Raw genomic sequence first — 15,375 nt, 5'->3', positions numbered from 1 at the left:
TTTTTTTGGTTTTTCGAGACAGGGTTTCTCTGTATAGCCCTGGCTGTCCTGGAACTCACTTTGTAGACCAGGCTGGCCTCGAACTCAGGAATCCGCCTGCCTCTGCCTCCCGAGTGCTGGGATTAAAGGCGTGCGCCACCACGCCCAGCTCCCAAGTTATTTCTTAACTTGTGAATTATATTATTGGGAATTGTATTATTTCCCTTTTCAGTTTGTCTTTGGTACCTTGGAAGGCTAATAGTTTTGTGTTAATTTTGTATCCTGCCACTTTGCTGCACGCGTTTGTCAGTTCTAAGGGTTTTCTGGTGGAGTCTTTAGGATCTCATATATGGAACCCTAACATCTACAACTAGTGTTGTTTTGACTTCTTGTTTTTCTATTTGTGTGCCCTTTATTTCTATGTTGTACTGCTCTAGCTAGCACTATATTGAATGAGAGTTAAGAAGGTGAGCATTCTTTTCTTGTTCCTGATTTCAGTAGACATGCTTGAGGCCCCCCCCCTTAGCATAATGTTGTCTATAAGTTTGTCACATCTTGTCTTTATTATGCTGAACTATGTTCTTTCTACTCTGAGTTTCTTTGGGACTGCTACCATGAGGGATGCTGGATATTGTCAGAGGTCTGTTCTTTATCCATTGAGATATTAGGTGAACTCTGTCCTTGAGTCTATTTATGCAATTTATAACATTCACTGATTTACCCATATTTGACCATCTCTGTATCTCCAGAATAAACCCAACCTAATGCTTTCTTGAAGTCAATTTGTTCCTTGTGTGTGTGCTTGCATGTGTGCTTGCATGTGTGCTTGTTCATGCCTATGCATATCAAGGCACATGTGTGGAGATCAGAGGACAACTGCATGAATCAGTTCCCTCCTACCTTGTGGGTCTTGGAAATTGAACTTGGGTCACAAGGTTTGGTGGCAAGTGCTTTTATCCATTGAGCCATTCTGCTGACCTAGAAGTGAATGGCTTAAGAGGAAAAAGAAATATTTAAGACATGAGTTAATTTAACAGTCTAGCCTTAGATTGGAGGAAAGGTGGACATAGGGGAGCAAAAGAGCAGAGTTTGGGGCAGGGACAGCTCTAATATGGGTGCATTCTTCCTCAGCCTGTACAGTGATAAGAATATAGCTTCGACACACAGAGAGCAAGCAGGGTATCTCCAGCCAGACAGGAATAATGTAGGTGGATGACACAGCAGCTCAGCTTTAAAAAAAAAAAAAAATCCTCCAAAAGAAGGAGTCCCGCCCCCCCCCCCCAGGGTCTTTGCTTGGGTGGGTTCAGAATGTGCTGCAGAAAGCTTGGCCAGACATTCCTCAGGCGAACAGCACAAACCCCACTGTCTTAACTGGCTCAGACTCTGTACGATCAGTCCCGGGTGGGCATGATTCCGATTACCTGCTTGCTTTTCCTTGCAGCAAGGGTGTGAACAGGCAAATGGAATACTGCCAGCCAGCCTCGTAGAGGCATAAGCAATTTTGGCCCTTAAAGAGGACATTGGGGAAAGATTTCTATGAAAAGAGATACTAGTAAAAAGGAAATGACAGAAGCACAAGAAGTTGAATTTTGTCATTGTAGCTGGGGGGTGGGGTCAGGTCACTGAAATAGGTTCTTCCTGGGCAGTATCTCTGAAGAAAGCATAGGCGTTAAAGGTGTCAGTGGTAGTCATAGCTTGCCAACCATCACTCTGAGGGATCCTGGAAAGACAAATGCAAGGGAAACAGTACTGACAGCCAGATGATGTGAGAGATTGTTTCTCTTAGTGTGGCTTGTCAGATACTACTTTGGGAGTAGTTGTGCCATCTGTGGATTTAGTTGCAAAAGGGAAAAGAAGAGCTTTGTGTCCACCTGTGGCTAGTATATATTCTGTTGGTGTATAAGGGAACCTGGGTAAAATGGATCTTATCTATATCTCCTTCTGATATATAAGTTGTAGGCCAGGCCCTGTGAGATGTACCTAGAATAGACTCATAAGTTCACCCCCCCACACACACACACACATGCACAAAAGGCTGTTCCCTCTTTTCTATGATAAGCAGCTCCAGACAGTCCCATAGCACCAGGTCTTGTTCCCAAGGGTCCAAATATACAGTGTTTTTCTGATGGTTTTCCCATTCTTCAGTGGTAAACAATGCTGTGTCAAGGTACTTCTCAGAGGCCACTGGAGCATACAGATACTATTTCTTTACTTACTTATTTTTTGTTAGCAGGATTGTGAAGCTTCTCATTGGGCTACAAAGCCAGGGCTTGAGCCAGCAGCTGGAGAAAGTCCAGGACTAGTGCGTTTAGGGGTTTGAGGTGGAGAGCAGGAGGAGAGAGAGGGAGCGACAGGAGCACAGATCAGTACAGGCAAGCAGTCCACATTGCTTTGCTTTTGGCTTTTGCTGTCAGCAGACTGGCCACCATTGCCGAGAGAGACTGGAGGGACGGCACTTTCTCACAACCCTGACTTAACCATACTGCATCAGACTATTCCAAGTAGCTCTTGTGCTATCTTTCCCTTGGAGGCAAGTCTCCTCCCAGTCCTCCCCTCCTGCTCCTCCCCCTCCTCCGCCCCGTTCTGTGAGAGATGATGCGGTTCTCTATTGCTAGGCTCAGCCAGCTGATGTCACTGGCAGCGGGAAGCATCAGCAGCCTGATCACATGCTACCTAGTCTGTAATGCAGACGGGATAGGGGTGTGTGTGGGGAGGGGGCTATATGGCAACTATTCTTGCTTGAACGCTGCCAAAAGTACAGAGTCAGCAGCTGCAGCATCTAGCCAGCTTGGATGTCTTGCCTCTGAACCTGAGGAAACTAATATTGGTGGTATTTATTGTTAATAGTATTGAGAAAAACAACCCTTAACTCTAGGGGTTTGTTTTGCTGTTCTCCTTTCCAAAGCAGACTTCCAGGACTCTGAAGAAACAGTTACAAGCAGGATGCTTTTCCCCACCTCTGCGCAAGAATCTCCCCGTGGCCTCCCAGATGCAAATGGCTTGTGCCTTGGCCTGCAGTCCCTCAGTCTGACTGGCTGGGACCGACCCTGGAGCACCCAGGACTCAGACTCCTCAGCCCAGAGCAGCACACAGTCAGGTGAGTGAAAGAGAATACGTGGCTGCCTAGGGGAGGGGGCCGAGTGGGGTGGTGAGCTAAGATACCAAAGCAACAGTTGTTCTGTTCCCCTTTGCATCACTCCCTCTATATACACACAACACAGAGCTGTTTTGCAAGCAATGGTAGCTGTGAGTGTTGCATGACAGATAGAGAGAGACTGCTGGTAAAGGCAGATGCAGCTTTTCTATTTGCCCTGACAAATTCCCTGGAGTTTTAAGTCTACACCTGAGGTAGCCCTGACAAGGGTCCCCAAGGTTTCAACCTTATGCAGATATGATCCATCTAAGCCCCTGGTGCCCAGGCCTGTCTTGGAGATGATGAAGCAAAACACTTTTAGGTGGGGGAGGGGAATTAAGGAACTGATTACTGAATGACCAGATTCTGTTTAGTGGTTTTAAAACTAAAGAGCTATATGTGAAAGTTGGGTAGCCCTGAGTCATAGCAAGAGGGGATTAACTGAGCAGTTTCATCTGATTATTGGGACTGCCTTAACATTAGGTTAAGAGCATCAATCCTGGAAAAGGACTGGCTGGGGAGGAGGATAGCTAGGGTAACTCCCAGATACACAGAGAGGCTGTCTGTTTGTTCAAGGTAACTAATGGATGAGAGGCCACTCCCCTTTAGCATCTCTTATCTTCTTGATATAGGATTAATGGGAACAAATTACAGGGAGTTATTGACAAATCTTTGAACTGCTTCTGCTCAGACCTTCCCATTACCTGTTTATTCCCTTCTTGTGGTATTTGGGGGAAGATTAATCAGGTAAAAATCATAGAATTTCCAGGAAGAATTGTGAATTTAAATGCTATAGTATTACTAAAAAAAAAAATCAGTATATTTTACTTTATATCACAATGCAAAAGTATTAGCAGATTCTATGGGAATATGGAGAACTGGTGTATGTGTAGTCATTTGCCTTTGATGGTGGCAGTAGAGTACACTGTCCTTTCAGATACCTTCCCAGTCTAGGAAGAGGAGTCATGGCAGCAAGGTACTGCTGTGTTGGTTTCTCTGGCCTCCACCCTGTGTGATGCAGGTGTTTTTAAAAAATGCTTTGCAGAGTCTGGTACTCTTGATGTCCACTAGGCATTTTAATACCCCTTTGTTTTATTTAGGAAAGCGCTTTTGGGGAAGAGGAAGGTTGGTTAGTAGGTAGGATCCCTTGAAGGTAAAGTTATCTTGAATGCTGTCTCCAGCTTTTTTAGGGGGGTGGGGTGGGGAGGTTGATGAGTACTCTGTTCTCTAGGCCAGGAAATGTGTCACTATTCAATGTCATTTGCTTTGGAGGCCACAGTACTTCCTTTTATGTATTCTTTGAAACAAGCCTTGTCCTTTTTTTACTTCTACAGTATTTGAGCAAAAGAAGCGCTCACGCAGGAGATGAGCACCTGTGTGTGGTCATTAGTTCTGATTTGTGCTGGCTGGCATCAATTGGGGTGTGGCCCTTCTTTCCTCCTGTTTGTCTTAGCTACAGAGTTAGCTTCTGAACTGTAACTAGGCCCATGGAAATTTAGATGTGTCCATCTTGAAGCTTAGAAAGCCTGTTCTAACAGCTGTACAGTAAGGTGATTGTCTGCTTAGGAATTCATGGTCAACCTGGGCAATGTAGCAGGACCTTGTCTCAGGAAGGAAAGAAAATAAAAGGAAAAGCCAGGTCTAGGCATGATTGTATCAGCTTTCCCATCCTCTGAAGAACCAGATCTTAGAGCTATTAGTCTGAAAAGGGGGTGTCTTTCTTTACTTTCCATATCAAGCATTTAGTAATAAATAATACATGATTTTGTGGATTAGGGAAGGGCTGCAGTCTGAACTTCAGAATTTATAAAGACTTGAGACTGGCCCCAGTGCAGTGATCTGGCTAGGTTAGCATGAGTATCTCTTGCTTTCTGGGGCTTAAAACATCCTCACTCCTCATCTCCATCCTGTGTTTGCCTTTAGGAGCTGTGGTGGTAGCCTTCCCCTTTTCCTAAGCTTTGTGCCTTCGTGGAAAGCCCATATGAGGGTGCTGTCTCCTAGAGTAGGATGGAGCCCTCCCACCAGCCAGCTGCAGTGCCAGATCGTGCACCCTTGCCAGTAATGCGGGAACAAACAGCCCACATTCCAGTGCCCACACTGCTTTCCATCTGAAAACCAATTTCAGTCAGTTTCTTGAGGAAGGGTGGAGATAGTTCAATAGCTTCAGAAAATCTGTGAGTTGTACTTGCAAGCAGCCTGGTATCCTCTTGTCTCTGTGTGGAGCCTGTTATTGCTTAGACTCTGGTTAATGATACTTCCCCAGTAAGTTGTAGCCCCATACCTGACTGTCTTCTACCACTTTTAAGTATTTGACAGTGCATTAGGCAAGGTTGGAGCATAGGGCTCTTGACTGAAGATTTTGACTATAATATTCACTCGGGCATTGCACACTATCTGCCAAAACTGTTGGGTACTGCAGGTATGTCAGTGAATAGGATGAAATCGCTGTCATTAAGGAGCTCTAGGACTGGTAAGTTGGCTCAGCAGATAAAGGCACAGCCACCAAGCCTGACAACTTGAGCTTGATCCCTGGGATCCACATGGTAGAAAAAAGAGCACCAACTCCCAAAATTTTTCTTACCTACACACATGTGCATATATGGGCACACCCAGAGGAAATAAGCAGAAGTTTTCTTAAACAGTCACTATGACTATCAAGGAAAAGGTCCTTTAGTAGTATGTCAAGACCATATACCCCATGTTGAGGAATGAAGTGACATACAGCCAACATATCTTAATTTTTTTAATGCTCAACATAGCACATGATTTTAGTGCTTGTACAGATGAGGAAAAACTTGCAAAAGTACAAAGTGGCATCTATTGTCTGTCTAAGCATTCCAAACCTGGTGTCTTTTGTTCTAAACCTCCCATTCTTCCTATTAAACCCCTTTTCTGTGACCAGAACCTTAATATATTAGACCAGACTTAAGGTAACCTCATGTAGCTAAGTAAGAAGCCTGGGGTGATCTGTTCATTGATGAAGTCTCTGAAGATGAGGGCACTTGACAGACACTTCCCACTCGCTTTCCACCCTTGGTCTCAGTTCATCAGCTTAACCACGCACTGGATTTGTCTTTCTAAAGCCTTTCCCCTTATGACTCTTCTGTATGCAGCATTACTCAGCAGGAGAGTGAAGTGACATTTCAAACCTACCTTGAGGGACCTGGAAGAAAGAACTCTTAATGGCCACTTTGTACAGAAGCCCAGTGGGCAAGTGAGATACTCAGCCTGAGGACGCCAGAGGACATGTCTATTCTAATTCCCTTTTAGAAGTCTCATGAGATTAACCTATTCATCATCTTTGGTTTCTGTCCGGTTGACCAGTTGAATGTAATGTTCCCTGTGCTGTTTCATTTGCAGACTTCCCCATTGATCCATAGGGTAGAGCAGCCTGGGATGATACAAACGACTTTTGCTCTGCTTTCCCAACCTTTTTCAAACTGTTAATGAGCCAGCATTCAAAGGTTTAGGCTTCTCCAATATGGAATATGGATGTCCAGGGCACAACTAAGTTTTCCTGCAGATTTGCTTCAACTCTGCAGGCAGCCTCAGGACTAAGGGTACACATAGGAATGCAGGCTTCCAGTATATAGCCATATGTCTAGGGTGGGAGTGATGACTCCAAGATTTTCCCTGTGACTGCACTTACTAGATTACAAGTGTTTGATGATTGTGTCCTGTGAGCTTGAGCTGAGAGCTGTGTCTTGTGATAACGGCCTCCAGTCCCAACCCACTGCTGTTGCCAGTGCTAACATCAGATCTGGGCACCTTTAGACTCTTGGAGAGGGAGGCAGGCTTCAGAAAATTCCAACAGTGACTCAGCTGAAAAACTAGAGACCTGGCATAGAGAGAAGGCTGAAAGTAGAGAAAGTTTAAAATCAGTCTAAAAATAATTACTGCTGATTTGGTCTCTTGTGCTCTGAAATGGCATTAATGAGTTGGAACCTTCTGCCGGGTTGGGCTGTAAAGGGACAGTCAGGTCACTCGAGGGCATCTGACTGTGGGTCACAGTTTCCAGAAACTTGGCTCATTCTGTGGACTGAAAGAGATCTCAAACCAGCTTAATTCAGATTCTCCTATTGTTGGCATTTGTTTTATCCCTTTATCAGCTGTGCATTTTCTTTATATGTGTATACATATTCTTTGTAAACAATTTTATCTAGATTTGTTTATAACAAAGCAATAATGAACTTTGGGCAGTTTAAAATAGATATATTCACTTATTAAATTATTATTTTTACATTCCAAATTTCTTTGGGCAGTTTAAAATAGATATATTCATTTATTAAACTATTATTTTATATTCCAAATTTGTCCTGTGCCCAGTGATGCAGTAATGTCTTTTTATGAATGTATTACCTTAGCCTTTAATGACTGAGCCATCTCTAGCCCCACCAATTCTGTAGCAATTGTCTTGCTTTTTAAAACAGGTATCTGCTTGAAGCAGTAGGCCTTAGCTCCTTTGCTTCTGTTCAATGTGAGCTTTTTACAGGATACAGCTAGTTCCGGCCATCACTTTCCTGAAAGTGATTATATTCCATGTCATTCTTTTTATAGTCTTTATTGTTCATGGTGCTGTGTTTCTCTGCCTCTCTGCTTCTCCCCTACTTCCACACAGTGTTTTTAGAAGTCAGACTCTTTGTGAAATGCCCTGTATAGTCATTTTGGCTTTCTATGTCCTTGAATGTTAGTCTCCATTATATTGTAAGAGCTTTATTTATACGCTCCAACCTTTAACATAAATAATTTCATATGAAGCATGTTTGGGTGTAGTAAGGGTATAGTAATTAGAAACTTAAAGTAATAAAACATAGGGTTTTTGGCTGGAGTTTTCAAAGCTTTAGTGTACCTATACAAACCTCACAGGGATCTTGTTAAAATGCAGATTCTGGTTCAGACTTCTAGTGGTGTTTTAGGTACATTTTAATGAGTTCTTACCATGGCCATCCCTAACTTTTGAGACATTTCTTTTTAGTTCCCCTGAACTTCTGGTAGGTGAGATTTCTCATCTGTGGTTGATGATCTTAAAAGATTTGAACAAAAAGGAGATGTGCTAAGGACATGAAAATAAGTAGACACAAGGTCTCAGTGATGATTGCTGTAGCTAGTGAATGATGCACTTCTGGACTGTGCTCTGCTATGGGATGGACATTGCTAACCTCAACACTTTGTTAAGATAGGCTAATACTTATTAGAATTTAGGGAAAGAGTCACATCTGAGATGTGTTTTTGATGTTCAGTAAATGGAAAAGTTGCTGTTAGTAGGAACTTAACTGAACCTGGTCCAAATCATAAAATAGATGACTGACCGTCTCTAGAGAAGGTGGAATCAACTAGTGTGGGTTGTTATGCCATTTTCTATTCGGATAGGCTTGCTACCATAGTAGAGGATTTCTTTTGTTGATGTTTGAGGAAGATGGCTCTTACTATGTAGCTTTAACTAACTTAGAGCTTGCTGTGTAGACTAGACTGTCCTGGAACTCACAGAGACCCATGTGCCTCACCTCCAAGTCTTGGGATTGAGGGAAGATGCCATCAGGCCATGCTCATAGTAGAAGCTTTCTGTAGATAAATTCCTGTTGTTGACAAGATAATTTGCAAGAATCCCAAGATACTAACAGTTTGCAAGTTAGCTGAGATAAATAGAATTTGTAGCGGGCAAAACATGTATCAATACAAGTGAATCTAATAAACTGGAGGGAAGGAGGAAATCACCTGTATTGACTACTGTGTTGGTTTGGGGCTATTTAAAAAGCACTTACAAAACAAAATCAAAACCATTTTGGGTAAAAGCATAGTTCCCATAGCTCATTCTTGTCCTTAGTGTCCCTAGCTATGACCCCTTTAAACTACTTATTTCCTTTTACAATTTTTTCATATGTCTTTGTGCTATGTGATGATGCAAAAACACAGGTCTCACCTAGAAGAAAATAGAGGTAGTTTATTTTGGAGCCCAGTATGAATGACCATACCTTGGGAACACAAATTCAGGTTTCCTCAAATATCGTGTTCCAATGTGGTAACAGTTTGATGAAATTTTTATAGTAACAAAAGATAGTCATAAATTAAAGCACTTGAAAAATACACTGATGATAGCCAGGTGTAGTGGTTATATGTTGTAATCTCAGCACTTGGGAGATGAGAAGATCACTAGTTTGAGACCAGCCTAGTGTACATAGATAACTCCAAGCCAGTAGGTGATGAATGTTAAGACCCTGACTCAACAAACAAACAAACAAACAAACAAACATTGATTGAAATGCCAAGTAGACAGGTTATAGCAAAGCTAAAAAGTCTCTGTTATAGACTTAAGATATTATCTGCTGACATTCTTAGCCTTTGGGCATAATGGAAGCTTAGGGCTTATTTATACAGCTACAAAAGAATTTTCTTAAGGGGTACGTGTGGTGGGGGGAAGGGGGAGAGAGGTGTGAGGAGTGAGAGACAGAGATCTAAAGGGTTTCATTAGGGTAGTTTATAAGATACAGGCACCTTAGTTTTCCAGTTGTTTCATTGCTGAAGAAAATGTTACTCCTCTGTCAACTGCACATAAGTCCTCAGGGAGGACAGATCTGAAGCGTTTAAGTTGCTGTTTTGCCAGGTGTGAACCTGTTTGTTTTCTCAGCCTCCTCTACCTCATCGTTATTCCTGCCCACCCCACCCCTTTCTACTTGCAAGAACTTCCCCATCTCAGATTCTTTCAACACCTGGCTTTTTCATTTGTTTGGCTTTGGTTTTTGTTTTTTTTGAGACAGGGTTTCTCTATATAGCTTTGGCTGTCCTGGAACTCACTCTGTAAACCAGGCTGGCCTCAAACTCAGAGATCCACCTGGCTTTGCCTCCTGAGTGCTGAATTAAAAGCATGTGCCACCACTGCCTGGCATATATTTAAACCCTGGGTTCAGCTATCAACCATGGATATCTCAAATGTCTGTTTGGTTAAACTATCCAGTGTTTAGACTTAATATAATCTAAGCTAGCCACTTACAGTTCCATGACCTGAACCTCCTTGTCCTTAGGACTCATGTTCTTGCCTTCTCCATTCCTTAGAGCTGTCAGCTTATGGAAATAGCTGATTCTCTGTTCATCTGCTCCTGATCTGTTTTGTCATGCTTCTGTCTTTAACTTGTAGCACTTGACTGGCTCTTTAACTCCTCGCTGTTGTCACCATCGAATCCCCACAACCCACATAAAGGTGGAGGGAGAGACCGAAGAGAACTTCACAAAGTTGTTCTTGGACATCATGGCATGGTGCGCGTGCGCACACACATACACACACATACACACACACACACACACACACACACACACAATAATGTTAACAATAACAGTTATAAAAGACTGATTGTACCTGGCATTGGTTAAGATGTAAAGGGACAGGACTCATCATGCTCATGGGAATGACAGTGTTTAATTTAAGCATTTTTGCCACAGTAAATAAATGGATAAATGCATCCACAATGTTGCCTGTATTTAGGAAATGAAGGCTAAACACACATACTGTGTCTTTATCTGGGAGGGGGTCATATGCCTGAGGATAATGGTATGGCCTGATGCTGTAGTAATAGCTACTTTGAATCTTGTGTGTAATGTTCTGTCACGGTCTACCATGAACGGCAGTTAGTTGGGTACCACAAGTGATGTCTTGACTTTGTCTCCAGACTTGGAGAAGTTTATTCTTGTGCTTAGACATCTGGGAAGAAACCTGCGCTGGATGGCTTGTCACTTACTTGCTAGTCAGAGCTGTAGTAGGGGACAGTTATACTCACTGTTTGTTGAATACTTGTGTTATTTGGGTTCATTTTGAGAGATGGATGGTGTGGTGCTTTGAATGAGATACCCTCATAGGCCTGGATTTGTTAATACCCCAAGTTGGCTGCTTGGGGAGGGTTAGGTGTGCCCTGGCTGGAGGAAGTATGTTACTTGGGGGCGGACTTTGAGGTTCAGAGACTCAGTCCATTTAGCTCTCTACTTCTAGCTTGTGGTTTTAGCTCTTGACTGCTGACTGCTGCCTCTGCTCTGTCATCATGGGCTCACTAAGGCAAACGTCTTCTTTATTCTTCAGATGAATAAAATGTCAAAGCTTCTATCTTAGAATTAATTCGTCCATACTTCATAGTAAAGCCCTTTTATTCTTTGTCCTTGTAGATGAAAGATACAGTTCTCTCAGGTCTGTCTGTCTGTCCGTCCGTCCTTCCTTTCTTCCTTCCTTCCTTCCTTCCTCTTTTTCTCATTTTTCCTTCCCTTTTCCTCCCTCCCTCCCTCCCTTCTCTCTCTCTCTCTTTCCTTTCCTTTCCTTTCCTTTCCTTTCCTTTCCTTTCCTTTCCTTTCCTTTCCTTTCCTTTCTTTCCTTTCTTTCCTTTCTTTCCTTTATTTCCTTTATTTCCTTTCTTTTGACAATATTCCATGGTCTCTGGAACTCAAAATCTTCCTGCCTTAGCCTCTCACGTGACTGGGGCTGCATAAATGCCTATCACATCTGGCTCTTATTCGTTTATTTATATATTTATTTATTTATTGAAGTTAGGTATTTGTTATTATGAGTTGGGCATGTTTGCTGAGCACTTTTTATCTGCTGTCTGATTTTGAACCTGGCTAGCAGTGTTATGAAATAGTTGTGAAATTTCAATCAAGAGGCCAGTGAGAAGAAAGAGGAGGCTAAAAGATACATCCAGATGAGGTTTTCAGAGTTATAGCCATCAGAAAGAGGTTTCATACCAGGTTTGTTTCCTCAGGTAGTGAACTTTACGAGATCATTCTGCTTCCATCCCAAATATTTGAAATTTGGGGCTGCATAGAAAACTTGTGCATGCTAGAAGTTTTCAGAAGAGAACTTATAGATGAGACATGCTTATGCTAGATTAGTCTGTGGTGTGTTACACATAATTCTGTGTTTTAACAAAATGTCACGAGAAAAGCGAGAATCTAGTAAGCACACTGAGAGCCAGTGAAGGAATATGGTTTGACTTCCCAGTTGTACTGCAGGCATATCCAGACATTAATAACAACTATAACTGAAGTTCCCAGTGGCAGAGCCTCAGGTGGTAGCACCACTCCCTAAGCCTGGTGGATGAGAACAGTTTTGCTGTTGCTTTAGTAGAAAGAGTTCTGGTGGTCAGTCATCCTGTAACTTCTAATGAGGACTGAGTGACCAGCTTTCCAAACCATCAGTTACCTGTACATTATGTTCTGTGTTTCTGAAATGCTCTTAGAGGTTAAATCTGCCTTGGGTGACCATGGGAGGGGGAAAAGGGCCTGGTCTGGAAAGAAAAAGAGGTTATGAGCATTCCTTTTCTTCTTCTTTTTTATTTATTTATTATTTATTTATTTTTTTGTCACCCTAGTATTAAGCATGCTCCAAAATCCACTGGGAAATGTCTTAGGAAAAGCCCCCTTGAGCTTCCTGTCTCTGGATCCCCTTGGGTCTGACTTGGACAAGTTCCCAGCACCCTCAGTTAGAGGATCTCGCCTGGACACCCGGCCCATCCTGGACTCCCGTTCTAGCAGCCCCTCTGACTCAGACACGAGTGGCTTCAGCTCTGGATCAGACCATCTCTCAGATTTGATTGTATGTAACATGCTCAGGAGTTGGGGGGTGTGGAGGTGGAGTTATCTGTGTATCCTAGGGGAAGATGCTACAGTACCTGTCTTAGAGCTTGAAAGGGGTGCCTCAGAGTAGGATGCAGGCAAGAGAGGTCATCAGGCACCTTTGTATGGCTGTCATTCTTAGCAAACTCAAAGACACGTTGAATGTCCATGAGAAATGTATTTCAGAGTCCAGTATCTTTTACTTGTTAGAGAACAGTAGATTTCAAAGTAAATGTGAGCATCTTGTCAGTGTTCTGTTTCTTGAAGTACATGGATGTTTTCTTTTTAGTCTTTAAAAAATATTATTTATATACCTCTGTGTATAATGTCCCAAAGTTCATAAGTGGTGTTTTAACACATGACATTAATAAGTCATAATTAATCATTAACACTGGGATTGTGATGTAGATGTGACTCCAGCTCCTGTACTTTTGCACTGACCCATGACAACTCACAGTCTGAAACTATCATCAAATTTATATATCCTATTTTTTACCTACAGTCAAGGTGAGATGTGCAGGTTCCATGTTAACTAGAGTTAGGAAATGGGGAGGATGGTATAAATAGCATATATAGGCTAGCATACAGTAGAGCTGGAGGGTACAAGTAATTACGTGCTTGTCTTGAAGGGAAAGAGGCAATGAGACAATTTCCTGAAATAAAATTCAGTTTAAGATAACACCTTAACTTGCTTTTCAGTTACTAAATGCCGTGAGCTAAATGTTGAATTGAACAGGAGGGCTCATTTCTCCTCATCTTACCTTCGAGGTCACCCATTCATGACTTTCAGAACCCACCCTGTGGTCAGCTTCCACCATCCTGGACTTTGAACACTGGCATTAATTAGTATTCTTGTTGCCCATACATTTACCTTGTCCAGACTAGTCTCTAGAATGACAGCTACAATCAGGTCCTTTACTTCTCTGGACTTGAGGTCATACCCTGTGGGATAGGTTCACAAGGTACTTGCTCCATTTCATTACTTAGAGAGAACTCATCTTGGGAATTTACTTCATGCCTGACAAATACAGCCCTCTCAGATACACATCTAAGGATTAAGTTGGAACGAGACAAAGCTAACACAGAAGAAGAAATGAAACAGTTTTTTATTTATAGAAAATATTCTATCAATAAATTTTAATACATAATTTTGATGCTCAGAATTTCAAGCTTTAACACAAATGTAAAGTGTAACATGTCCAAATACATTTCTAGTAGAATATAAGCGTGTCGGAGGGAAGAAAGTTGTTAGCAGTAGTAGTGATAAGTAACTGGGTCCTTAGGCTGTAACTGGTCTCCTAAATAAAATGTGATGACTTTATCAAAATTGTTACGAAAATTCTCTGGCAAGAAAAAAATGTCTTTGTTGAGAGAGAGAGAGTTTATTTTAATTATATTATCTATAACTAATCTTAAAAATAAATAGGAAGACAGACTGAATGAGAATATATCAAAATATAAATGCAAATTTTAAATGTTATATTAGATATTTTCGTATTTCTGTTATGTGATCGTTACTTTAAACAAAACTGTCTTTTAAAACTTGTGTCTGTTTTTTCCTCCTCTAGTCAAGCCTTCGAATTTCCCCTCCTCTGCCCTTTCTTTCTATGACGGGAAATGGTCCCAGAGACCCTCTAAAGATGGGCGTTGGGTCCCGAATGGACCAAGAACAAGCTGCTCTTGCTGCAGTTGCTCCCTCTCCAACCAGTGCTCCAAAGAGATGGCCAGGAGCTTCTGTGTGGCCATCTTGGGACCTTCTTGGAGCTCCTAAAGACCCATTCAGCATAGAGAGAGAGGCTAGACTCCACCGGCAGGCTGCAGGTGAGTGCCGTATAGCTGTGGCTATGTGTGAAGCCTGAGACGACCACCACCACCACCACCACCTCCTCCTCTTCCTCCTCCTCCTATTCCTCCTCCTCCTCTTCCTCTTCCTCTTCTGTTTTGTTTGAGACAGGGTTTCTCTGTGTAGCCCTGGAACTCACTTTGTAGACCAGGCTGGCCTCGAACTCAGAAATCCGCCTGTCTCTGCCTCCCAAGTGCTGGGATTAAAGGCGTGCGCCACCACTGCCCGGCTTACCGAGACTTCTTTCTAGAGACAAAATTGACCTTTATTCACACAGTGATGAACTCTTCTGGAAGAGGGTTTGATAGTCTGGTAAAGTCCCAGGTCTAAAGAGCCATGTGCTCTGTAGAATAAAGGACAGCCGTGAGATTGAGTTGAAGGAAGCAGACAGCCTGGTGCACAGGCTGTGCTGCAGCAGAAGATGGCTGGCCCCACCTCTTACTGTGGGCTTCTGTGGAAAAGGCTGTGCACCGCCCTTGTTTTTGATTGTTGCATAAGAAAGACAAAACCTTGAAAATAATGTCTAAAGTTTTGTTTGACTTCCTTATTTTTAATTGAAAGTCATTGCACTCAAAGTTCATTTTCTGACTTTCTGCCCTGAGATATTTTGATTGGTACATTCAGGGTAGGTAGTCTAGTTGTTAACTTCTAAGATGTAGGATATCTCTGATCTGCTATGATCTCTTTGAAGTCCTTTAGTTTCTGTCACTTAAATAGTTTTAAGTGACAACTGGAGAGATGGCTCAGTGGTTAAGAGCACTGGTTGCTCTTCCAGAGGACCTGGGTATTCAGTTCCTACCACACTTATGGCGCGTTATGATTATCTGTAGCT

At 42.4% G+C, this 15,375-nt stretch overlaps 1 protein-coding gene across 8 annotated transcripts in view; it reads left to right on the top strand.

Annotated features, from left to right (window-relative positions):
• Cpeb1 (cytoplasmic polyadenylation element binding protein 1) overlaps positions 1-15,375 on the top strand; it is a 97,422-nt gene that overhangs the window by 70,045 nt on the left and 12,002 nt on the right. For 5 of the 8 annotated variants that reach the window (XM_029479985.1, XM_029479984.1, XM_021166888.2 and 2 more), the window contains exons 3-5: positions 2,888-3,076; positions 12,457-12,680; positions 14,269-14,521. In XM_029479985.1, coding sequence (XP_029335845.1) covers positions 2,923-3,076; positions 12,457-12,680; positions 14,269-14,521 — 631 coding nt within the window. In that variant the 5' untranslated portion in view covers positions 2,888-2,922. Of the gene's footprint in view, positions 1-2,675; positions 3,077-12,456; positions 12,681-14,268; positions 14,522-15,375 lie in introns of those variants that run through there. The other 3 variants (XM_029479983.1, XM_029479981.1, XM_029479982.1) reach the window with 2 other exon arrangements.

The sequence above is a fragment of the Mus caroli genome, chromosome 7 (assembly GCF_900094665.2).
Source record: "Mus caroli chromosome 7, CAROLI_EIJ_v1.1, whole genome shotgun sequence".
Lineage (NCBI taxonomy): Eukaryota > Metazoa > Chordata > Mammalia > Rodentia > Muridae > Mus > Mus caroli.
Note: the sequence above shows the minus strand (reverse complement) of the source record. Positions and strands in the feature narration are given on the sequence as shown.